The sequence below is a fragment of the Gobius niger genome, assembly GCF_951799975.1.
Source record: "Gobius niger genome assembly, chromosome: 16".
Lineage (NCBI taxonomy): Eukaryota > Metazoa > Chordata > Actinopteri > Gobiiformes > Gobiidae > Gobius > Gobius niger.
In genome coordinates, this window is record NC_136867.1 from 30,832,204 (window position 1) to 30,859,219 (window position 27,016).

Sequence of the window (27,016 nt, forward strand, 5' to 3'; positions counted from 1 at the left end):
GACCCGGCCCCGGATAAAGCGGAACAAAATGGATGGATGGATGGATGGCAAGGTGTGTTATGCAACTTTTATGCAAAACAATGTTGATATTTGTGTGTTTTGACCTTAGAGACCCAGTACCCACTGTGTGCGTGGTCAGCGGCGCCTTTACTTTCCATCAGTCGTCTCGAAGACTCTCCAGGATCTGTATTTGGAAGGTTTTCTCTGCTGACTGAGCTTCTCGCCAAAAAACCTACACAACAATTGATCCTGGAGGGTTGTAGATGGAAAATAAAGGCGCCAGAGTCAGGACTAAACATGCTGAGGCTAAAGCTAAAGTCTGGAACAGTCTTCATGAGGATGTGAAACAGGCCTCAGACTCAGGCTGAAAACACTTCTTTTTACTCGTGAATATGACACTGAACGTGTTTCCTGCACTCTCACCTTTACCGTCATTGATTTGATTTTCTTGTGGATGTTTTATGGATTGATTTGATCTGTTTTCTTGTCATTTTATGCAACTGTGCTGCACTTTGAATTGCCCTGTGCTCTTTCCTTGACTATAAGCTGTCAGTAATCCGGCACATTCTAGTCAAAACCGCAAGTTTGTTTGTCTCTTCGAGCTTTCCGATAAAAGCAACAACAAAAAATCAAAAGTATAAATCAGAAAAGCCGAGTGAGGCACGTTTAATGAGGCTGAGCTGAAACCAGTGGAGCAGGTTTAATAATGAGTCACTGATCACCAGAGCTCACAGACACAGGACGGCTCCTGAACTCGTCCTGAAGACCCACATCTCCAGAGGTAAGTCATAGTTTTCTCAATACTGTGTGTACTGGAGTGAAGTAACAGTGGTTTTACGACAGTAAGGGCCCGATCTTGACTCGAAGCGCTGAAGAGGAGCGCACTTTGTGACGTAGCCACACTTAGTGCATTTAAGGGAGAAGTACTGGGATGGAGACGCGCTTTTTCCTCCAAACACAGCTCTTTTTCTCTCCAGACGTGAACATGGTTTAGCTCACGATGGGGTAAATGAAATGTTTAGTTTGGCCTGAGAGCCTCAGGCTTAAAGAAGAACACAATGTAAACCAGGAAATGAATGTCAGACGTGGCATCAGTGCAGTCACGTCTTCTTGTGACGCAGAGGCCAATACTTCACAAAGAGCCTGCGTCCCCTGTGCGCCTCCACAAGATCTGGCCCTATAATATATATAATAAATACTACATATAATAATATATGTTTCCCATACATAAAAATCTATATAAATCTATTTATTGTAGTTGTCAGAGTTGTTGTTAGTGGATTTGTCACTGTTCAAAAGTAACTTTTCCTACTTGTCTGCCCTGTACACTGTTCATTTACTATTTATTTTGATAACGTTGGCCTTTTTTCTTTACGTTTTATTTCTTGTATTCGAGTTATGTTCATTCTATTCTTGTTTCTTTGACTGCACTTTACTATCAATGTATCAAAGTAATTACTCTTTTTCACGGGCTGCCACTACAAAACACACTGTGGGATTCTGCTGATGATCGTTTTGTCATGTAGATGAACTAAGAAAAAAAAGATTTAATAATTACTTAATAACAGTCTAAAGACTCACTTTTTTAGTTTTGCTTTTAGTTGTTTTTTAACACCACACTTTTCATTAACATCTAAAATGTGGATTTTTAGCTAATGTTTTGAGATCAGATATATTTTAAAGAAACTTCAAGCTAATGTCTCATAACTGAGTGAAATCTGTTGAAAATAACTAACACCTGTGTCCTATCTTGAACGTTAATACGTAACGACAAAAATCTTAATCTGTAACTGACAAACATTTTATTTTTTCACCATAATGACACATAAACTTCAGAACGTTCATTGTGTCGACTTGTGATACAGCATCACTTTTTGGGTTCATTTTGGGTTCAGTGACCACTCCCCCTGTCGCCCTGAATCCACCGGGCGGCAGGGGGCGTGACCAGTCTGTCGGACCTGTTGGGACCGTCAGACTGGTCACGCCTCGGAAGTAAGAACAGCTGATCAGTGACACGTCACCGCACGCCGGTGATACTTCTGATGACGGCCTGTAGATGGCGCTGAAACATGTAAAGGTAAAAGATCTTCAACATCTCTAACCTTAGTGTCTGACAAAAATGAAACCAAAAAGTGAAACTATGACGACACATGTTTAACAAGAAAAGCCAGACTGACAAACACTCATTCTCAAACTAATGTTGGACGAGTAACAGAATCATGGGGACTGGTCAAAGAAGCATTTTTTTTATGTTCAAAAGTGATCAGGAGTAGCAACTTTAAAAGTCAATCAAATACAACATCATTCATTCAAAATGTTTTAATTAACAATCACAGCGTGGGGGTCAGGAGGACAGGACAATAGTCGTGTCATGAATTCACAGATTCATGGAAGTACTTTTAACTGTTTTATTAACAGGTTTTGGCAGGAGCAGAACAGGTCTGGCAAACAACAATAAAGCAGGTCGTCTGCAGCAAACAAGCAGAGCTAATCAATACTGTATCCAGCAGCGCCTCCTAGTGGAGCCTACTGTAAAAATCATTTAAAGGTCCTATATCCTGCAAAATCGACTTCTTGGAGCTTTTAGCCATGTTGTTCTGCTATTTCCTTTTCAAAAACACCCCCAGAGTGGTTTGTGGCTTCATTCACGCAGCTCTCAGTAATCCTCCTGAATCCTGCTCTCTGAGGCTCCGCCCTCCTGCTCTCTGAGGCTCCGCCCTCTCCTGGTGAACGACTGACCTGCTCAGTTGTGTCGTCACAGCGGAACGGAAGTGCTCGACGTCTGTAATGTAATGTCTTAATTCTATGCTTACAGTCTGATTTTAATTTGTAAAACAGCTTTTTCATTATTTCTGTCGTAAGAGAGAAACAAAGAGAATTTTTATTTATTTATTTTATTAAAAAGGATGTGCCCGAGGTGCTTCCAGATCAGCTGAGGCCAAAACAAACCCTGAGCGTCTGAACAGATCAGTCATGTTTGCGCTGCAGCTGAAGATGGAGCTCGTTATAACTGGACACACCTGTTCTTTATTCTTACCTAACGATCATGTCACGGAGACAAAGAAGCGCGTTTGGCTACGAGGACGAGGAGTTTATATTCAACCTTTTTCAGGAAGAGGCCACTCAGCTGTTTTTTTCTCTGGGATTCAGCGACTTTCACCAAAATTGTGTTTTTCTGTGACGTCTCTGATGGATGTTTGTGAACCTTCACCAGAATCAAAGTGGATTAACTTTTATAACCAACGCGAGTCCCACAATGTAAACAGCGATGGACCAGAGCGGTGAGTCAATCCAAACGCGGGTTAGCTTGTGTGTTAGCATATTAGCATGTGTGTTAGCTTGTGTGTTAGCATATTAGCATGTGTGTTAGCATATTAGCTTGTGTGTTAGCATATTAGCATGTGTGTTAGCATATTAGCATGTGTGTTAACATATTAGCTTGTGTGTTAGCATATTAGCATGTGTGTTAGCATATTAGCATGTGTGTTAGCATATTAGCATGTGTGTTAACATATTAGCTTGTGTGTTAGCATATTAGCATGTGTGTGTTAGCCATAATGAAGCTGTGTTGCAGATGTCAACTCCTTATAACTGCATCGTGAAGTAACTTCACTTATTGTTGTTTATTTATATAACGGTAAAGTATGTGCGGAGAGAGGGGGCGGAGTTAACTGAATCGAAGCGTTTTGTCTTCCGGGTTTGAAAAATACCTCCAGAAAACACTTATATTTATCACATAAATGAGCTCCATAGTGGTAGAGGTACAATATATCATATACATGCCTATACTTAACTTTGGAATGGCTAAAATAGCAGGATATAGCACCTTTAAATCACATCACAAGTCGTAGCTATTGTAGCTACTTCACAGCCTCGGGGTCAGAACATGGACCCATAATCAGAACGAGCCAGTCCACAGTCTGGGACTCACAGGACCTTCAGAACCAGAGTCTGGACCACCTGGATTATTGTCCCACTTTACCCACAGCCACCATTTTAGAAAGAACAACTTCTCCAGCAATTCAGGCTGATCTTTAACGAGCATCCAGCACATGGGTTCATATGTTCGAGATCATCAACATGTGTGACAGAAGTTTTTCTTCCTGAAGCCGTTTGTTTTGACACAACACTTGAAAACGTTCTCAGCCAGAAAATTAACTTTTACATGTGAAAAAACACATACTCAACACAGCTCCAGCACCAACCTCTCCTACAGAGATACAGGGGGTGTCTCACATTACCCACTGTCCCACATTAACCCAGTGCACAAAGAATAATATATATATATATATATATTATTATTGTGTTATTTAAATTCTATGTAAAATCCACAACTCCAAAAGTATAACATTTCGTAAGTGTAAATTTAATTTGCACCAATAATTACATTTACAAAACACATAGATTACTATATGAATGTATTAAAATCTAAATAAATTATTCTCAGTATATTTTCACTTCTGTTAAGTGTGTTTTAAACGCCCACAGGCCCCGGGTTTCATCATGTCATGTTTCTGGTGAGTGTGTGGGAATGTGTGTGACAATGGCCCTCATTTAAACTTGCGTACGATGAAATCAGAGCGTATGTGGGTGTACGAAAAATACTGCATGTTTTGGCATTTATCAATCTGAGCACCGTACACCTGGAGTACGGGAGTACTCCACCAAGTCAGGAGGTGGTGATGATGCACATGATACACCAACTTTAACTAAACACAAACAGCGCTGGAACAGTTTCTAACAGCATGTATAGCATTGCCACCGCATATAATCCACATTAGTGATTTAAACCTTAAATAAGGCGACAGCGTTAATGTTTATGGTCAGACTTGATTCAATGTTGTGCTGCATGGACCTACTCCTCCATGCAGGGGCGTAGCACCAAATTCTGGGCCCTGGGGACAAACTATCTTGGTGGACCCCCCCCATATAAAATTCACATTTCATATTCTATGTTCTTTGACCACATAACAGTGGTTTAGTGGTTTGACAGTGCAGTTCATTTATATTCTATTAGAACTTTATTATATATACCTTCACTAAGGGAAAAAATGGGTCGGCCAAAAAAGTGCTTCATACACAAACACATCCAATCCAATGGGTACTGAGGTCATGGTTTGTTTTATTGTTTGTTTGTTTGTTTGTTTGTGTGTTTGTGTGTTTGTGTGTTTGTGTGTTTGTGTGTTTGTGTGTTTGTTTGTTTGTTTGTTTGTTTGTGTGTTTGTGTGTTTGTTTGTTTGTTTGTTTGTGTGTTTGTGTGTTTGTTTGCTTGTTTGTTTGTTTGTTTGTTTGTGTGTTTGTTTGTTTGTTTGTTTGTTTGTTTGCTACAAGTCAATGTTTGACTTGAAATTGCCTCTGATTTGGCCTCAGTTACAGTAACTGAATAACCTTTAATCCTGCAGTGACACAGATATTTAGATTAGGCTGGAATATTCTACTTTCATTGGGCCAATTGAAATGGCTGGTTTTATGTCGAGCATAATGATTATTAGCATCACATTAAACAGGACGACATGGGATATTTGTGCTGAGAATAACACGTGTGTGACTTTAAAATATGCATTAAAATGCTATTTTACATAAAATGATGATCCTATGATGTCTCTGTGACCTCAGGCCTGAACACAAAACTCAAGGGCTTCAGTCTGACTCAGTCTCACCATATTTGAAGCCTTTAAGTGTGTTGTCAGTAAACTGTTTTTGTACAAAGTTACGTTGGAATAAACTAAATGGCTCGAGCTCCATCTTTCACTAGAACCAGGTTGACTCGTCTCCAAAGCTGCTCATTTATAATGTGTGTCTCCAAATGTGCGCGGCTAATTAGCATAATTAATTAGGAGAAAACGGCGTGCGCGACCTGTGGCTTTGTCCCTGTATTGGCCTGAGGCTCAGTTATAATAAACATGAGGAAAGAGAAATTTTAGAGGTTAAACGAGGAGAGAAGCAGCTCTGTCTCCTCGTCTCAGCGCAGGCAGAGGCAGGACTCACTTCATGTTTAAGTGTCATTTATGACAGAAAGTTTCCTCTCAGCTCCGCTAGAACAGGCGAGTGTTAAATAAAAGCACATTAGAGCGAGGCCAGACTCAGATCTGTCTTTCCTCATAGCTCTGAGTCATTACATTACAGAGTCCACCTCATCAGAGTCACTGCTGAGCTGAAGCTGGTGCTGAACACCGGTGTGTGGGCTGAACCATGTGGCACGTGTTTAAAGGGGTGTCAGAGCCCTGAGATATTATCCATCATTATTGTTTGTGCAACATTCTGTGTAGCAACTGTTGTATTTCAGCCCGGTTGTTCAGTTCTTATAGTATCAATTATGAAGAAACTTAGAAAGTACAATACAGAACGCTTTTTGCAGCATTTTTGAGGCCCCACCCCTGCTCTGGGCCCTGGGTACTCAGTACCCTTTACCCCCCAGTCCGACGCCCCTGCCTCCATGGCACGGGCCGAGCTCAGAGGCTCAGCCCGACCAGAGACTCTGGAGACTGAGCAGCGGATCATAGACATTTGAACAAAAGATGCTTCCCCGCCTCACACCCACAGCTGCTGCCGTACCGGGCGCTAAATCTTCTTTCCCAGGATGGGAAACGGCTTTCTCCTTTGATCTGAGTGTTTTAAGGTTAGGGTTAAGTTTAGGTCTACGAGTAGTTTGGATCAGTTTGTTCTCATATGTAGCCTTTCCCATCCTAGCAAAAGAAATGTTTCTACCGGGACACCAGGACTCAGCTGGGTCTTGGCCCTGCTCCGTGTTCTGGCTGGTTTGAGCGCTGAGTCTGTGGACCGTATTCCGTGACGCGAGTCCGGGCGTCAAACGAATCCTCCGACAGCTCCACAGCTTTGTTCGGTCCGGACGGGTCAAATGCAGGAAACAGTTTTCCCGACGGGGACAATAAGGTCGACTCTCACAAATCTACTCTTGTGCAGATGGAGCTCATGGAGACCGTGGCCGTGGGGAGGCCTTTCAGCCTCGGGATGTTCTACGACTGTCGGAGCGACAAACTGATCCCAGGTACAACCTCACAGCACCCACACCCCAACCTCACAGCACCCACACCCCAACCTCACAGCACCCACACCCCAACCTCACCGCACCCACACCCCAACCTCACAGCACCCACACCCCAACTCACATCAGACTGACACCCCGACTCACATCAGACAGGTGGATAAAGGCCCAGAACAGCAGTAAACTAGCTGCTTAGCCTCCTGTTTTTATATGAAAACAGCCTCACTCAGTATATTTCAGGTATAGCCAGTTGATTAATGCCTTCATTTGTTTTAAGTGGGAAAACAAAATGGCCGTCCTATTTGAAAAAACAAAACAAACACCAAAACTACCAACAACACATTTCCATCCATCCATTTTCTTCCGCTTTATCCGGGGCCGGGTCGCGGGGGCAGCGTCTCAGCAGAGATGCCCAAACTTCCCGATCCACACACACCTCCTCCAGCTGTTCTGACCCCGAGGCCACACCTCCTCCAGCTGTTCTGACCCCGAGGCCACACCTCCTCCAGCTGTTCTGACCCCGAGGCCACACCTCCTCCAGCTGTTCTGACCCCGAGGCCACACCTCCTCCAGCTGTTCTGACCCCGAGGCCACACCTCCTCCAGCTGTTCTGACCCCGAGGCCACACCTCCTCCGGCTGTTCTGACCCCGAGGCCACACCAGGCCAGCTCGGAGACATACAGAGCCTCTCGTTAGTATTCATACACCTTGAACTTTTGCACATTTTCTCATGTTTACAGCCCTAAATATAAAGATTTTATTTTGATTTTTTTACTGAACGTTCACACACAAGTAACAGACAACTGTGAAGTGAAAGCAAAATGATACATGATTCTGTTATTTTTCAAAAAATAGAAAAGTGAAAAGTGGGCCTTGCATAAGTATTACACAGATGAATGAATACTTTGTGGAACCCCCTTTTGCTGCAATAACAGCAGAAAGTCTTGACTCTACAAGATTTGCACATGTAGAGACTGACATTTTAGCCCATTCCTCTTTACAAAACAACTCAAGCTCTGTCAGATTTGAAGGACAGCGTTTGTGAACTGCAGTTTGCAATTCTTTCCACAGATTTTCAATAGGATTCAGGTCAGGACTTTGACTGGGCCGTTCTAACACATTAATATGTTTGTTTTTGTAGATTTATCGTTGTGTTTAGGGTCATTGTCCTGCTGAAGGTGAATCTCCGCCCCAGCCTCAGTTCTCTTGTGACTCCAGCAGGTTTTCCTCCAAAATGTCTCTGTCTTTGGCTCCATCCATCTTCCCAACTATTCTTACAGTCTCCCCAGTCCCCGCTGAGGAAAAGCAGCCCCACAGCATGATGCTCCCCCCCGTATATCTGACACTGGGGATGGTGCACTCAGGACCATGAGCAGTGTCAGGTTTGCTCCATACATAACGTTTGTCTCCTCTGACCAAAGCTCCTTCTTCCACATGGAGCTGTGTCCTCCATATGACTTCTACAAAGTTCAAACAGGATTTTTTATGTTCTCCTTTCAATAATGTCTTTCTTCTTCCACTCGTCCATGAAGGCCAGATTTGTGTAGATACGACTTATAGTTGTCCCATGTACAGATTCCTCAGCTCAGCGGCAGGACTTCACAGCTGCTCCAGAGTTATCTTGGGGCACTTGGTTGTATTTCTCACCAGTGTCTCCTTGTTCAGTTTGTTAGTTTAGGTGAACAGCCGTGTCTTGGTAAGTCTGCAGTGGTGCTTTACTCTTTCCATTTCTGAATGATGGATTGAACAGTTGCCCCGGGAGATGTTTAAATCTTGGGAAATCTTTGTATAACTTAAGGCTGCTTTAAACTTCTCCACAGCTTTATCCCTGACCTCTCTGGTGCTCCTGGACCTTCATGATGTTGTTTAGTGACCACAGCTCTGAGGGCCTGAAAGAACAGCTGTAATTATACTGAGAGTAGATTACACACAGGTGCCTCTATTTAACCGTTAGGCCAAGGAGTGAACATTCTGGAGTCATTAGGAATGTTTTAAAGGCAATTTAATGCACTCAGAAAATGCTGTATGATACTTATGCAAGCCCCACTTTTCACTTTTCTATTTTTTGAAAAATAACAGAATCATGTATCATTTTGCTTTCACTTCACAGTCGTCTGTTACTTGTGTGTGAACGTTCAGTAAACAAATAAATAATAAAATCTTTATGTTTAGGGCTGTAAACATGACAAAATGTGCAAAAGTTCAAGGTGTATGAATACTTACGAGAGGCACTGTAGTCCCACCAACGTGTCCTGGGCCTTCCACGAGGCCTTGTCCCACTAGGACATGCCTGGAACACCTCCCTCGGGAACCAAGCTCCTGCTGCTCATACAGGGAACGGACAGCCCTTAGCAGAGGGCCCCGGACCCCATACTCCCGGAGCACCCCCACAGGGCACCACGAGGGCCCCGGACCCCATACTCCCGGAGCACCCCCCACAGGGCACCACGAGGGACGCGGTCGAACGCTTTCTCCAAGTCCACAAAACACATGTGGACTGGTTGGGCGAACTCCCACGAACCCTCGAGTACCCGATGAAGGGTATAGAGCTGGTCCAGTGTGCCACGACCAGGACGAAAACCGCATTGTTCCTCCTGGATCCAAGGTTCAACTATCGGCCGGATCCTCCTCTCCAGCACCCTGGAGTAGACCTTACCGGGGAGGCTGAGGAGGGTGATTCCTCTGTAATTGGAACACACCCTCCGATCCCCCTTCTTAAAGAGAGGGACCACCACCCCGGTCTGCCAATCCAGGGGCACTGTCCCCGACCGCCACGCGATGTTGCAGAGACGTGTCAGCCAAGACAGTCCTACAACATCCAGAGACTTAAGGTACTCAGGGCGAATCTCATCCACCCCCGGAGCCACCGAGGAGCTTTCTCACCACCTCGGTGACTTCAGCCCCGGTGATGGGCGAGCCCACCTCCGAGTCCCCAGCCTCTGCTTCCTCATCGGAAGACGTGACGACGGGATTGAGGAGATCCTCGAAGTCCTCCTTCCACCGCCCGACGACATCCCCAGTCGAGGTCAGCAGCCCCCCACCCGCACTGTAAACAGTGTTGGTGAAGCACTGCTTCCCCTTCCTGAGGCGCCGGATGGTTTGCCAGAATCTCCTCGAGGCCGACCGATAGTCTTCCTCCATGGCCTCCCCGAACTCCTCCCAGACCCGAGTTTTAGCCTCTGCGACCGCACGAGCTGCAGCAGCTTGGCCTGCCGGTACCTCTCAGCTGCCTCAGGAGTCCCACAAGCCAACAAGGCCAGGTAGGACTCCTTCTTCAGCTTGACGGCATCCCTTACTTCCGGGCGCCACCACCGGGTTCGGGGATTGCCGCCGCGACAGGCACCAGAGACATTACGGCCACAACTACGAGCAGCCGCATCGACAATGGAGGAGGAGAACAGAGTCCACTCGGACTCCATGTCCCCAGCCTCCCCCGGAATCTGGGTGAAGCTCTTCCGGAGGTGGGAGGTGGGATGTCTAATACAGGAGAAGGTTATTCACCATCAGTGTGGAACCCGGAGACATTGTGCTAGTCCTACCATTCAAGCCTGTCTGTGCTTCCACAGTAAAGGGATAAATCATAAATGATAAGCCAGAGTCTGAGCTCCACAGTCAAGGCCATGACAGAGATGCTACGACAGCCTGACCCAGTGCGATAAAAGGGGAGACGTCAGTCTGCTGACGTCTCTCCTTTTTTACTGTTGCAAATCAGACAATGCTTGTACAGAGGTGAGCTGTGGGTATAAGAGGTGCAACTGCAAAGCTTCAGGGTAAAGGAGTTATTCTGCAGAGATTTTATGCTTAAATTCGGTTTAGTGCTGCAGAAATAACTAGTTCACAAACTAGGGCATTACTTTTCTGTCAAAACATACAATGTGGTGGCTTATTTCCATTTCGCCGCTTTTACTTAATTTTGATTTTATTATTGTAACCTGCTTTAGAACCCTCCTCTGCCCTCCGTTTCTCTCTCGCTCCACCCTCCTCTCCTGGCCTCATCTAGATTCTTTCTACTGCTAGGATCATATTCCTTGTAAATCCAAGGTCTGAAGTAAACAGGCTTTCGGTCCCAGAGTTAGATTGATTCATTTTGAATGAGTCCATGTGAGATAAAAGTTATTCGCACAATGGGCCTCGGTGATGGTGGAGCGACAGTCCCAGCTTTAGCTCGCTCATATCAGCTGAATATGATACAGGTAAAATACACAAACACTGTTTATTGCCCCACCAAAACACATAAAAAGGTTCTGCCTTCGCCATTAATGTTAAAACTAGGCTGAGGGAGAGAGAGATTAGATCGACTCGTGCCACAGCAGTTGATTGGTTGGCCGGTCTGTCAATCCCCTAATACAAATCTATTAATATTTATTTTTAAACAAAAAGTAATGAAACTTGATCAGGGATCATCTTCCTCCGTGTGTATGTGAGGGAAATGAATAGTGACATTATGTCATATTCACCTTTAAAAAATAGGTGAATGTGACATAGTGTCACTATTGGAATTTCTTACTTTTCTGCCTAAATTGCTAATGAAATGTGGTCTGATCTTTGAATGATATTCATATTTTTAATACTCAAACATTCACAGGGCAGAAAGAAATAAGTGAGTTCACCCCCTGGCGAAGGAATCTTACTAGAATCTTACTAGACCAGTTAATGCAGACATTTAAGCCCCGTGATCTACCTGCACGTATGACTCCACCCTGCACACGTTCTGTTTCCACCACACATGAGAACAAACAGTGGACAAATGCTGCCCTCTGGTGGGGATTATGGGATCATTCAGAGGAGCCAAGCTGTATTAAAACAGAAAAGAAACCGCTAAATACATTTATGAAGGTAAGCTCATAGACTGTGGCCAACTAGTCAGAGACCAAGAGCCGAAATGTTCAACCTTGATCCTGTGAAGAGCCACAAAGGCACCGACCATTAGCGAGATCCAGGGCGGTAGTTTATTGTGATTAAACAGAATGTGACCGTTTTATTTAATCACAAGAAACTATGACCTTATGCCTTTTTCTTTTTTTTGTTCAATAATTGTGTTAGATTTAATGGTTTTACTCCTCACCAAGATTGAAATACATATTATATATTAACTGAAATGTTGTGTTTCCTGCTTTGACTGAGACAGAATTAGATTGTTTTCTTTTTTTAATTCAGGGGTCTGTTTGTATGTGGGGCCCGGGCCCTGCCCTCTGAGCCCCCTCCTCTGATCCGCCCCTGGCCTGAGCGCTCAGTGCAGCTTTGTCCTGACTGGACTGTGCAGAGAACGCACTGTAGGCTGCACAAAGTTCATAAACTTTAATCAGGAGCCTCTGGAGGACTGAGAGTCTGTTTTAAGTTGCATCTGTTACAGTTACTGTCACATGTGGAAGAAAAGTCATGACTTTGTGTATTTCTGTTACGATGTCGAGCTTCGCATCATTTGCTTCATAAGAGCTCCGCTTTTTTCCATTTCCTAATTTTGATCTTTTTCTGTGAATATGAGGCCAAATTACATCAAATAAAGAGAAGGCTGATCAGAAACCTGAAAAGCAGAAGCTGATCCCAGAGCCACGATCTGCCTGCCTGTTGTTCAACCTACATCCCACTTTGAGTGAGGCTGCACGGGCTCCTTGTACACGCCGCCTCCAAAAGGAGAGAGATACAGACTCTCATTCATGTAGAGATGGAAACAGGGTCTGTAGGAGCATGGTTGGTTACAGTTTATGGGAAATATTTACCAATTATTTTGCAAAGGGCCGCATTGTATTAAAGAGGGGGTATTATTCTTTTTTCAGCCACATAGCACCAGTCTATATCTCACTACAATGATGACAAACCTTCTGTTGGTCTGTCAATGCAGTAAATTAGAATAACTGCCTTGTATAAAATTGCTCTTTCAAAATGGCGGTAGCAAATGGCTTGAAATAGGCCCCTGTCTCTTTAAGAACCTCTGACCCTTTAGACACGCCCCCTCCACACGCTGTCTGTGGCATCACAACACTTTCTCCACAGTATTGAAACTACGATCGGTGCATTTTATTTTTTATTGTTGGAAAGGACCTACTGTCTATCACTTTGTGAACAATGGCCACACAGGATATTATTTGGAGACGAACCTTCCACACCGGACGCTTGGACGGGGCTCTTGCCTGAAAAATAACTGCTGTTTGGAGGCTCTCTCTTTGCATCTGCCCTATGGATCTCTAACTATACCCCCATGGACGACACCAGGATCTGCAGGAGCCCATACCATTCAAAGACGGACATTATCTGTGCAGGTGGACAGTGGTTTTTCGAGGTTACCCGTTAGCTTGTTATAATCGACTACAGCTCATTGTTGATGAAAAGTCTGCAATAAACCACAAATGTGTAAAGCCAGGCTCATTGTGTGATCATCGTAAAGGCTGCTTCGAGTAGTTGCTGCTTTATTGACGTTATTTGTGCATAATATGCTGCCTGTTTTCAGTGAATGTTGTGAAGGTTGTTAGCTTGTCGCGGCTAATAGTGCCTTAGCTCCGAGAGAAACCACTCGGCTACGACTCACTGTAGATGAAATGTGAGCAATAAACTACGAAATCAACAAGCCCGGCTCCGTGTGTGATCATCATAAAGGCTGCTTCAAGCAGTTGCCTGTTTTAGTGACGTTTTCAATGCATAATGTGCTGCTTGTATTCAGTGAATTTTCCCGTTAGCTTATCGCAGCTAGCTTGTTAGCTCCGGGAGAAAGCCACTCGTCTATGACTCACTGTAGATGAAATGTGAGCAATAAACTTCCAAATCAACAAGCCCGGCTCCGTGTGTGATCATTGTTAAACGGTTCTTTATGTGTGTGGTGCTTTTATTGACTTTATGTGTGCATATCTCTCGTTTTCACGTGATGACTCGAGGTTTAGCTTAGCATTAGCTTTCTCCGGAGACTCTGTGCATCATCAAGGCCCAGCTCAGAACCAGCCGCTGAAATAAGCGTTCTTGTCACGGGTTTGAATCCTGGGTGTTTCGGTAACAGAAACACTGATGTGTGGCTTTGTAAAAGTCTGCTGTGGCTCCGGTTCACAACACATGAAGCTAATCCTCCATGATGACTCTGTTTACATCTTAGGGCTAGACACTGCGGGGAGGGGGTTCTGCTGAGGGGCAGTGGTTGGTTACTCGGCTGGTGACGAAAGCTCGGAGGCGTATCCTGGAGGTCGAGGGCGTTCCCTGAAGGAATCAGGCGTTTTATCCCTAAAATGGCCGCCATCAGAGTTTTTACAGACTACTCGAAAATACGTGAATGTGCCAAGGCAACACTTCAGGCATGTTTTTAATGAGGGAGTGACAGAATAACATGATGGGAAGCTGAAAAAAGTCGATTTTGCATAATACCCCCCCTTTAAACATCTCCAATCATGCCAAGAGCCGTATGCGGCTCAAGAGCCGCGTGTTCGCCACCCCTGGTATATATAAATGGGCTTCTGCTCACTCCTCCCCGTTTACCAGAATGACCACGGTCAAGGGGGAAGTCATGGCGGATTTACAGACTCCCCCTCCCCAGCTCTGATGAAGCATGTTCCTAAAAAGGGCATAAGGGCGGGATCTTCACTGTAGACTCGGCCCTTGTGTGACTTGTAGCTCGCGCTGCTCCAATGCTAACAGTCCGGCCCTCATTAAGTACCAGATTTCGTTATCTCAGGAGGAAGATCTGGCCTAGTCTAGAGTTGAAAACCTTGAAACCAGTTGTTAAAGTTGTTTTTAACATGTCTAAACCATGGATCTATTATAAACTGGATAAGGCCTGCTGTCCCAGCTCCTATCTCTTTACATAGAGGTGCTCAGTGGCGCATGAAACCAGTTTCGTCCGCCATTGCGGCCCAAAGTACCCGTATGACGCGTCACCTGTATCTCTGCTCCCACGGCCCAAGTGGGTGAAAGCAGCGTGAGCGCACGGCTGCCGACGAAGCCTCAGAGCGGAGCGGACGCCATTACGCAAAAAGTCAAATCTCTTAATATCATCGTTCTTTAAATACAAAATGTTTTTTTAAGGCCATTTCAGGCGAATAAGCTGCTACGATGACTTTGGGGGTTAGTTTGTCAGGGCGGGGCTTAAAAAGCTCGTTTAGCCGCTCTTGGAACAACCGGGCGCTTAGCGGCCCTTCGGACGTACGTAGCCGCGCTCATGAACTTACGCTCGGTCACTTTTCTGGGAAGTTTCGTAAGTGCTGGAAGTCTTGATATTGTGATAGAATTGATAAAAATCGAGTTGTTACTTCACTGTATTTGCTAGTATAACATCACAACTAGAATTGTTTGGCTGAAATACAAAGAATGAGCACTGCAAAAGTGTTTTATATTACATTTCATTGGTAAAATGTGAGATATTGTTTTTTACATAGCATTTATCTGTACTGTCCTGTACTGTACTGGATCCAGGACAGATGCAGAAATCATGCATTTTTTTGTGTTTCATTCTAATTACACAAATAATGGTGTAAGTACATAAGTACATTAAATGCTGCTAGTATTTTTTTAATTAATAAAACAGTTACAGGTTATTAGTGCCATTATTTAATTTTCAGAAATGAGTTTAATAACATGTAGACTAGTTGTTTCTTATTAACCATAATCCAATGCTATAAACACATTATATTCATCATACAAACGTATTTAGTTTTTGGCTAAACTTACTTGAGATGTTCGTTATTTCGCGTTTATCCTTGTTTTTAGTCCAGTCCGTTCATTTGTTTTGCTCAGACTTCAGCCGCTAAATCACAAGAGGGAGAATCTGCTCGTTCATGAGTCATCACGCACACGCTCGCGCACGTCTGCGGCCCTGGTGACGTCACGTCATTAGAACACTTTTAAAAATGTATTTTTGATGCTTTACAATTTTTTTACGAAGAAAAAAAGTCCATGTCCTAAAAATAGTAATTTTAAAGAAATATATTTGCCTCAGTCTGAAACTCCAGATGCCCTGTGGACCATTTTACAGGCTGCTCCTTTTACATGAGTGTCTATGACAAAAAGGGCTTTTTGGGCTGCTGGCTGCAATATCACGGCCTGCCACTAGCACGTACTCATTTCAGAGTGAAGGGGGCGGACCCCCCCACTGGTCTAAACCAATGCTTTTCAATGGGAGACTAGTGGCGATATGGAGGTACTACAGCAATGGTGGAGCAATGGCGGCCTTTTGTGTTGTGGGCATAAAGCAGAGCAGCCAGCGGCCATTGGGTAAGCTACATGCAAATGTTATGCTAACACCAGCTAAAGCTGCGCTAACAGTGGCTAAATGCTAATATCGGCAAAATCCCCTGATAGATCAGCCGTATGATGTGAAATATTAAATATGAATGACCTGTGTGTCAATAGTGAGGGCTGCGTAAATGTTGTTGTGATGTTTATAAAATATTTGTTAAAAAAAAAGTAAAATGTCTGATTTTGGTAGGCTAGGTAATTTTTAGTTTGTTTCTGGTCAGACCATTTAGTTAGACGCACAGCTACTTCACTTCCTGTTCTGAAAACACAGACAGTGAAGCCATCAGGCTGAGAAGCAGCAGCACAATCTGTTCGCATCCTTTACCCAGGACTGACATATCAATGTCGTAAGTAGTTGTAAAGCAAACATCTGTTGTTTAGGTCAGATATCACTGTTTATTTCATTAAAATGTTGTATAATTTATGTTTAAAAACGATGTTAAAAAACGCTAATGCTAATCGCAGTTATGCTAATTGCAGCTGCATTGAGTTATGCATTGTACTGTTAAAAAGCCTACAGGCACTTCATATTTAGTAATATTGTTTATTTTTCTGTCCTTTTTGACAGTTTTCACTCTGTGCCGGTGAATGAACCCAGTACAGGTCACGACTCTACAGCGACGGCTCATGTGTTCATTATGGATAGAGTTTAGCGAGATGTTTAGTCTCCAGTTCCCACACTGAGATGAGAACATTATAGTGTCACTAATGGTGGGGAAATGGTAGACACCATATAAGCCTGTATAATTGTTCTTTAATTCTGTCTTGTAGTGGAAGAGGTTTGCAATCACTATGTTAAGGTAAAAAGGTAAAATTCAATGCATCAGTGTTCAAAGTTGTGGGAATATAATTTAGTTGGGACAGGGGAGAGACACAAGAGCCCAAAATATTAGTTGTAATGAGTAGACTATCCACTGGGGGTTAGCTCCTTGGTTAGCGGTGAGACAGGTGCGCGCGGTGAGACAGGTGCGCGCGGTGAGACAGGTGCGCGCGGTGAGACAGGTGCGCGCGGTGAGACAGGTGTGCACGGGAACGACACGCTGCGTAAAAAAAAAAAATATTGGCCTAGGCTGCATTGCCTATATACAGTAGCCTCTATCTAACGTTTTTCTTTTTTCTTTTAAAGTACCGATAAGAGCACCATTAAAGTCCCGGATCTGTTTTCTGTAGCAGGTCATAGTTGCAGAAGAGGAGATTTAGTTTGTCACCAGAAAATTGATTGACACAAAGCTACTGACTGTAAACAGTTCATCAGGACCTCTAATGTCGACCTACAGTTCAAAATTAATGTTTAACTGAATAAACAGTTAGTAAACACAAGTGCATCTTCTTGAACATGAATTATTTTCATCACCAATTATCACAGTAGAAAGTTCTCAAGCAGTTTGTGATGCACTTTGGAAACAGGAGATGAGCCCCTGGTCTCACGCACCGCCTGACTTGAGAAACTCGTTCTCAAAGACTTACTTTTAGTCATTATTTGGGGAGCACACATATTCTGAATGGCTTCGGCAGAATTCAAGCGAGACATTTTAATCTAGATTAATCTAGATTAATTTCAGAATTAATCTAGATTAATCTAGATTAAGAAAATTAATCTATGCCGACCTCTAATATATATATATATGTTTTATGGAATATCTTTTGTCTTTTCAGGCATAACTCTGTGGGACAAAGAGAAGCTGGACCGAGACAAGAGCGTGACTCCCAAAGCCAACACTGAGTTTAAGATCGTGGCGTCTGAGTCCATCTCCGATAAGTCGTCTTCACTGGGCGTTGATGCTTCACTTAAGGCCAGTATTCTTTCTGGACTTGTCAGTGTCGAAGGATCAGCTAAATATCTGAACGATAATAAAAAGTCCACCAAACAGGCCAGAGTCACCCTGCAGTACAAAACGACCACCGTGTTCAAAGCTCTGACCATGAATCTGCTCGGAACTGGAAACATCAAGCACTGCGAGGTCATCGAAAAAGGCTTAGCGACTCATGTAGTGACAGGCATCCTCTACGGAGCACAGGCCTTCTTTGTGTTCGACCAAGAAACTTCAGAAGGAGAAAATGTCCAAGACATTGAGGGAAACCTAAAGATGATGATTGAAAAAATACCTTCACCTCCAGTTGGTGGAGGTGGGGGTCTAAAGGAACATAAAGACGTAGAAAAGGTGAACAAATTCTCCTGCACTTTTCATGGAGATTTCCTTCTGGAGAAAAGTCCAACGACTTTTGAAGAAGCTGTTAGAGTTTATCAGGACCTGCCCAGACTCCTGGGCTCTAACAAAGAGAAGGCTGTCCCTGTGACTGTGTACCTGCTGCCGCTCAGCGTTCTGGACTCTAAAGCCTCCAAACTGGTCCGACAGATCAGCCTTAGGTTGGTCACTGAGGTCGAGAACATCCTGGAACGTTTTGCTGAGTTGGAGATGTGGTGTAACGATGTCCTGAAGAGTCCTGCAGCCCAGAACTTCACACCACTTTCCCAAAAAATCGAAACCTTCAAAGCTCTGTGCTCAGAGTTTAAGCTGACACTCAAAGGAACATTGACCCAGAAGCTTCCATCCATCCGCGGAGGAGAAGAGGAAGAGGTGGCTCTGGCAGAAGTCCTGAAGACGGCGGCTGAAAGTCCGTTCAACAGCAACAGACTGAAGCAGTGGATCGACGAGAAACGTAAAGAGGCCAACACTGTCACAACGCTGGTGAAACTGATGAAGAACACAGAAACGGTCTCTTCTGAAAACGCTCTCTCAGATAAAGTGTGTGACTCAGAGAACGCCCTGGTGTTCGTGTTGACCTCTCTGGACAGCACTGAGCCGTTCCTCTCAGAGTTAGACCAACACTTAAAAGGATCTGTGTCTGATGGCTCTGACGCTCCCGAGCCCAGACGCTGGTACAGCAAAGACATGATCAACTCTGTGAGACACAAGGCTAAACTTTTCAGTGATTTTGCAGAAGCCAACAAAGACAGGGACAAAAAGAGCCTTGAGTTCCTGGTCGTGTGTTTAACAGATGAAAACCAAGAAGGTTCAGCCGTCTACCTGTATAAAGACGGGCACAGGGTCAGTGAGAACTTTGAGCTTCCTTCTAAACCTGGAGCAGTGACTGTGAGTGAAGTCACACACAACACTGTGAGCCTGCACTTCAGTGCCCCGCCTGAGGGGGCGCACAGCGTCACTGAATACAGAGTGGAGTTCAGTGAGAAAGGAAAGGAGGAATGGAACCAGCAACTTCAGGCTGAAGCTGGAGAGGTCACTGTGACTGGTCTGAGCCCTCACACAGAGTACAGCATCAGAGTGAGAGCCGTCACTGCTGTGGGAGTGGGACCTGCTGCTGCTCCTCAAACCTCCATAAGAACCTCCCCCTGTGGTCCACCAGAAGTGCCCAGAGTAATCGCCTCTTCCACAGAGATCAGAGTCCGCTGGAGGAGGCCACAGGTGACACAGGACATCAACATTCACTGCTACATCGTGGAGTATGGACAAACTCAGGAGAGGATCCAGTGGAAGAGAGAGCAGTCCCAGTCAGAGGAGACGGTGATACGTGGACTTCAACCTGCAATGACCTACTTCATCAGGATCCTGTGTGACTGTGGAGAGCATGGCACGAGCCGCAAGAGCTCCACTCTGACCATTACCACCACGGCCAAAGGTAAGAGCAAACGTTTACACTCACATTAGTCCTGCTCAGGGTGGGTCCACTGATCGAGGCCATGTGGTGCTGACTTTGGCCAGACACCACAGAAGGCCACAGCACTCTCTGGACAAACCCAGGATATTACACAAACCAAAAGAGAAGTTAAGTTTGGCACAAGGACCAAATTTCTTTCAAAACAAACAAAGACACAAACTCATGCTAACTTGGGTAACAATTCGGCAAAACGGTAATGGAAGATTAGCCCCTAAATTAACTTCACTTAGCAAAGTAAACTGAGGTACAGTAGGAGAGTCATGAATTAAATGGTGGAATAAAATATTTCATCATCAATAATTAATCTGGAACATTTTCTTGTTTGATCTAGATGCCAATGTGGGAAAAGACCAAGACAAGGTATCAAACTTCAGTTTGCTATATTTACAGGGCCTCTGGAAAGTACTAATACACCTTGAACCTTTGCATATTTTGTCATGTTGACAACCATAAACATAAAAATGTTATGGACGAAGACTTCATGGACAGGTGGAAGAAGAAAGACATTATTGAAAGGAGAACATAAGAAATCCCATATGGAGGACACAGCTCCATGAGGAAGAAGGAGCTTTGGTCAGATGAGACAAACGTTATGGAGCAAACCTGACACTGCTCATGGTCCTGAGTGCACCATCCCCAGTGTCAGATATACGGGGGGGGGCATCATGCTGTGGGGCTGCTTTTCCTCAGCGGGGACTGGGGAGATTGTAAGAATAGTTGGGAAGATGGATGGAGCCAAATACAGAGACATTTTGGAGGAAAACCTGCTGGAGTCACAAGAGAACTGAGGCTGGGGCGGAGATTCACCTTCAGCAGGACAATGACCCTAAACACAAAGATAAATCTACAAAAACAAACATATTAATGTGTTAGAATGGCCCAGTCACAGTCCTGACCTGAATCCTATTGAAAATCTGTGGAAATGTCTGAAAACTGCTGTTCACAAACGCTCTCCTTCTAATGTGACAGAGCTGGAGTTGTTTTGTAAAGAGGAATGGGCTTAAAATGTCAGTCTCTACATGAGCTAATCTTGTAGAGTCAAACCCCAGGAGACAAAAGGGGGTTCACAAAGTATTCATTCATCTGTATGAATACTTATGCAAGCCCCACTTTTCGGTTTTCTATTTTTTGAAAAATAACAGAATCATGTATCTTTTTGCTTTAACTTCACAGTTGTCTGTTACTTGTGTGTGAACGTTCAGTAAAAAATCCAAATAAAATCTTTATATTTATGGTTTGTAAACATGACAAAATGTGCAAAAGTTCAAGGTGTATGAATACTTTTAGAGGCACTGTATAGCAGTAGCAATATTCAAGTATTTTAATGTTTTCCTCTTTTCCAGACGCCTGTGATGGAGCTGTTGAGCAGACTCCACCTCCAGGACAAACATGAGAATAAACTGACCTCTGCAGAGTTTCTTCAGATCAAACAGACTCTGAAACATGAGCATGAGCTACATGAGAGTGACCTCTGCTCTGTTTATCTCCACAAACTGTTTATGTTAGACTACAGGGCCAGGTACATCCAGGCTAAACAGGAAAACACAAATGTACCTCATGTAAGGCAACATAAAGAGACAGATGATTTATTTGCAACAGTTGAGAACATATCTAACATGTCAGAGCAGACCAACATCCATCCTCTGGACCTGCAGATGGCGGTGTTCCACTGCTCAGACAGCTTTCTGAAGCAGAAGATGGTCACTAAACTGTCCCAGTGTCAGTACGCCTTACCTCTGCTGGTGCCGGACCCTTTCACCGGGGACATCGAGTGTCCTCTGTGGACGTTTCGACAGATTCAAAAGACCTGGAAGAAAACTGAGACCAAAGATAATAAAACTGTGGTGACCATGAAGTCGATGTCCATCTGTAAAGCAGAGACTCCGATGGTTCTGTGTTTCCGTCTGGGATCTCTGTCTGGGTCTAAATCTCAGCTCATCAACACTCTGATCAATGATCGCCACAGCACCTTCTTCCACAGAAACTGCAAAGGCAGCTCTAAAAAGCGCCTCCTGCTGGATGGTGTAGCAGAGATCGCCTGGTACTGTCCCTCTGGAAAACCCACTGACAGCTTCAGCGACTGTGTGGCCTTCTGTAATCTCCATGGAGATGGTCTGACTCACCACAAACAGCTGCAGATACTGATGGATAAGGCTTCAGTCAATGTGGTTTTTGTGCCAAGGCTAGATAAGAAACATGAGAGTGCTGCCATGATCAAACACTTAATAGAAATCCCAAAACCTCTCATAGCACTTATTGAAAGTAGTGACAATAGTGTCATTCAGCTCAAGACAGGGAAATATGTAGTTGGCCTTAACAACAGAAGCCAGTCAGATGTTTCTGAGGAGCTGAAGAGCATCATCAGAGACATTGTATCTGCTCCACATGAGTCCTTTCAGCTTCAATCCATGTTAGACTCTGGACTCAGAGCAGACGAACATAACGCCAGCTGCGAAAAAGGCTTTTCTTCTGCAGAGACAATTATGAAGATGATCAAATCTGTCTCTGTGTCTGAAGATAAACAAAAAATTCTCCCTTGTCAAAGCCAATTATGGCATGACTGGAGCAGAATAAACAAAGAGCTCTATCATCTCAAAGGAAATGTTGAAGAGGAAAGATCTAAAAAGCTGAATGCCTGTCAGAAGCTACGAGAAGCTCAGTGCACAGCTTACTGTGGTGAACTGATGATGGATTTTGTTCATCAACTCTCTCCCTTATATCAAACAGAGAGAGACTATTTCATCAAATGGACTCAGATCTTATTGGATGATCATACCATGAATCGTCTATCTTCAATTCTACAAAGCTATAACCAAAAGTGGTCAGAGGTGTTAGACCTAAAGAAGCAGTCAGAAGATAAGGAGAGGTTAAAGACCAAACAAGCAGAACTTTCTTCAATCTCCCAGGACCTTCAGTCTGCCACATGTGGCCTGGAGCACATCTTCAGAGAAATGGCTCAGATCTATGAAGCCCATAAGAGTCTAGATAAACCTGCAGGACAGGGGCCGACTGACTGGTCTAAATACCCAGAGCTGGCAGCAGAGCTGATGATCTCAGGACACCCAATGGAGCTGATGGATGGAGATGCAGGTCACGTCCCTCTGACTTGGATCTCAGGTCTCATTGATCAGGTCAAACAGAAACTGGGAAACAAGAAGGTGTTTGTTCTGTCCGTGTTGGGGATACAGAGCAGTGGGAAGTCTACGATGCTCAACGCCATGTTCAGACTCCAGTTTGCAGTCAGTGCAGGCAGATGCACCAGAGGAGCCTTCATGCAGCTGGTCAAACTCTCAGAAGACATGAAGGGTTTTCAGTGGGACTACATCCTTGTGGTGGACACTGAGGGCCTGCGAGCTCTGGAGTTAGATGAAAATAAAACCATCCATCACGACAATGAACTTGCTACATTTGTGGTTGGTTTGGGAAACATGACTCTGGTGAACATCTTTGGAGAGAATCCCTCTGAGCTGCAGGACGTTCTGCAGATTGTGGTCCAGGCTTTCATGAGGATGAAGAAAGTCAGACTTTCACCGAGCTGCGTGTTTGTTCATCAGAATGTCTCTGACGTCAGTGCCTCAGAGAAAAACATGGATGGAAAAAGGAAACTGCTGGAAAAACTGGATAAAATGGTCAAACTCGCGGCTAAAGAGGAAGTTTGTGACGCCAAAAGTTTCAGTGACATCATTGAGTTTGACGTTCAGAAAGATGTGAAGTACTTTGCTCAGCTGTGGGAGGGAAGTCCTCCGATGGCTCCTCCAAATCCAGGATACAGTGAATGTGTCCAAGATCTGAAGAGCTTCATCCTCGAGAAAGCAAAGAAATCTCCTGGTGTCACTCTCTCCGAGTTCAAAACTAAAGTTGGAGATCTGTGGAACGCTCTTTTAAACGAGAACTTTGTGTTCAGCTTCAAAAACACTCTGGAGATCACTGTTTACAGGAAACTGGAAGTTCAATACGGAAACTGGACCTGGGCTTTGAGGAGTGAGATGCTGAAGATTGAAGAGCAACTTTATACAAGAATTACAAATGGAGAACTTGACCATGTCAACCTCAGTCATCTTCATGGAGAAGTCACCAAGAAATATGAAGAAACTAAGCTCTTAATGTCAGAGTACTTTGAGAGTGAGGAAGACAAAGACATGTTGATTCAGTGGCGTGTCCATCATGAACAGAAAATCAAAGATTTTCTGGGTGAACTGGTTCAAGGACTTCAGAAAAAACTGAATAATGTGATTGACCAGAAGAAAGCAAGTAGAGAAGTAGAGGAGAAGAAGAACAACCTGCTACAGAAGAGCAAAAAGCTCGCACTCGAACTGAGAAACAACTCACCAGATGATCAGGAATTAGAAAGTCAATTCAACCATGTTTGGGAAAGTTGGGTTTCTGAACTGACCAGAGGCATAAAACCTGCTGAGAAGATCAACTTAGAGGAGGATCAGACCCAGGTCATTCGTGAGCATGGAATTGAACTGGACTTAATGATTCTCAGGAAAAACTTAAAACAATACAAACAAATTGCTGAATGTGGAGATTATACTGAGTATGTTGCAAAAAAGCACAATGAAGGTCACAATATTGTCATCAGCGCCTTTGTTAAAGTAAAGAAAAAGTTCCTAACTGGTCGACTTTCTCATGAACACCAAGAGCAGATCAAGAACCTCATCAAGGATGTTGAGAAAGAGGCTTCAGAACTAATTAAACAAAAGCCTGTGGTAGAAAGAGGCTACAGTTCATCTTATCTGAGAGAAATGTGCTCTACTGTGATCTCACGCATTGTTGAATTTGAATCCCAATGGAAATATCTTCTGCTGAAAGAGTTTAAAGTGGATCTGATCCTGTTTGTGTTCTACAGGACACAGAGATGGATCTCAGACTCTCATTCTCAGTTCATCAAAAACAACAAAGTCCGCACATATTTAGAGAGTAAGAAAGATGGATACTACAGTGTCTTCAGGAGTTTCTATGAAGGAAGCTCCTCAGCTGTTGTTCTCGCTGAAGTGATCTGTGAGAAACTGAAGTCCTCCATGACTGAAGCTGTGTGTAACCAGACTGCTATTGATATCGCTGGAGACATGAGATGTAATGTCCCAGCGTTCAAAGGAAACAGACTCAACCTGGAGAAACATGTGTTAAAGTCACTGGCAGAAAAGAGAGATTTTCAAAGATATATTAAATACATCAGAGATCCTAAAACCTACACTGAGACTTTCATCAGAGAAGAAGTGGAAACTCTCCTACAAACAGAAGAGTACGAGGATAAATACAACAGTTTCTTCAAACAGAAAATTTCAAACATCCAAACACAGGTTCTTCATGCTCTTCATGAGGCTTCAGAGACGACCAAAGGAAACAGAGGAGACATAAACCTGTGGCTGCAGGAGTTTACAGGATCCATCAAAGGAAAACTCACATTTGGAACAATAGACCCTCAAAGCTTCACTGATGTGAACAACTTTGATTTTCTGAAGGAAGAAATAGAGAAAGGACTAAACTCCATCTCTGTGGATCTTTCAAATCTGTCAGTGGACAAGTTCAAAAATTCAAGACAGAGGCCGGACCAGATCCTCATCGATCAGCTGTGCGACTGCTGTTGGAAAACGTGTCCTTTCTGTCGTGCAGTTTGCACCAACACCGTCAAAGATCATACAAGTGCTAAAGACGGAGGTATGGATCACAGCACTCCCTTTCATCGCTCTCCTTCTGTCAATGGCTGGCACTACACAGACACAGAGGAGTTGTCTTTGTCCTTCTGCACAACTAAAGTAGCAGGTGATGGAGCCTTTCGCCCTGACCCCTCTAAACGTCCAAACTGGTCAGTGCCTTTCAAACAATACCGCACCGCTGGTCCTCCATTTGACACATGGAGCATCACCCCTGACGTGTACCAGATGTCCTACTGGCAGTGGGTCGTCTGCACTTTTCAAGAGGAGATCGAGGACCACTATTGTTTAAAATATGTGGGCAATGGAAACATTCCTGTGGATTGGAGAAAAGTCACTGAGGATCAGGCACTTAAAAACTTGGAGGAAATGTACGAATAGATGAAGAATCAGTGAAATACAATACAATTGTATTACAATATCAGAGATGTAAAAACACATCGTGCAACTAGTTAATCCCTTAACTCCCACCTGAACCGAGCACATTTTCTCCAGTTTGGCTTTACCCCAATCCAAAAGCTTCTGGGAAAAAGCTGTGAAAATAGCAACAAAACTGAGACAAAAACAATGATGGAAATGTGACAAAAAAGTGATAAAACATTGGCAAAAAGTTGACAAAAAAATGCCAAAAATGTGACAAAAAATGACTGTGATAAAAAGTGAATGACAAAAATGACAAAAATGTGACTAGAAATGACAATAAAATGACAAAATGTGATAAAAAAAAAATGTGATAAAATCTTAGATATAGATTTTTTGTTATATATATCAAAAATTACACATAAACTGAAATGTCTTTCCTGAAAATATACTTCATAGCACACACTCCAAACTGAGTACAGTGTTAACCTTACTGGTGCTCAGCATGTGTGCAAAGTTTCAGGAGTCCAAGTATGTTGGATTTGTAAACTTTTCAGTGTTTTGGTGCTATATCTCATTAGCATCGTGCACAAACCTCTACAAATGTTATAAAAGCAAAAATATTTTCACAAATTTGTCAAACAAAGTGCAGCAGTAACAACAAACCTCCCAAAGATGGACTAAATCAAAGCAAAATGAAGTGGGTGATTTCTTTTCCATATTTATCTCAGTGCACAAAGGTGCGTCAGTCACACCTTCCCCCAAAACAAAATGGCCGCCTTGTTTACTCAGAAAAGCTTTTACACGTCTGCATTCACTGTGATCTGGACTATGGACGTCTACACAGATGTACCACTGTCACCTGGGAAATCAATGGCCCTGTGGACATTTTAGACAAGTTTGTGCCTAAATGCTAATGTGGCTAACATGTAGCTAACCTGTGGCTAACATGTGGCTAACATGTGCTTCTGGCCTGCACTGAGCACTGCCAGCACAAATATCAATGGATTTCTTTAGGAAACGGCTCATTTTGAAGAGAATAGTCATGAGGATTAAGGGAACAGAACTGGAATTGCCAAAGAGTTTGTTTACAAGAAGA

The 27,016-nt window shown here is 43.8% G+C and overlaps 2 protein-coding genes across 2 annotated transcripts in view; one reads left to right on the top strand and one right to left on the bottom strand.

The window, feature by feature from the left end:
* tbpl2 (TATA box binding protein like 2) overlaps positions 1-27,016 on the bottom strand; it is a gene marked incomplete at both ends in the record, with an annotated part of 40,461 nt that overhangs the window by 129 nt on the left and 13,316 nt on the right. The window lies entirely within an intron of this gene.
* LOC306975552 (interferon-induced very large GTPase 1-like) lies at positions 20,233-25,975 on the top strand. Its single transcript, XM_079573124.1, has 2 exons — positions 20,233-20,257; positions 21,241-25,975. Exon 2 carries the CDS (start codon positions 21,250-21,252, stop codon positions 25,936-25,938), a length of 4,689 nt encoding a protein of 1,562 aa, XP_079429250.1. The 5' UTR covers positions 20,233-20,257; positions 21,241-21,249; the 3' UTR covers positions 25,939-25,975.

Coding starts and splice junctions, on each gene's coding strand:
- LOC306975552 (XM_079573124.1), top strand. CDS start 21,250: ATGGAGCTGTTGAGCAGACTCCACCTCCAGGACAAACATGAGAATAAA.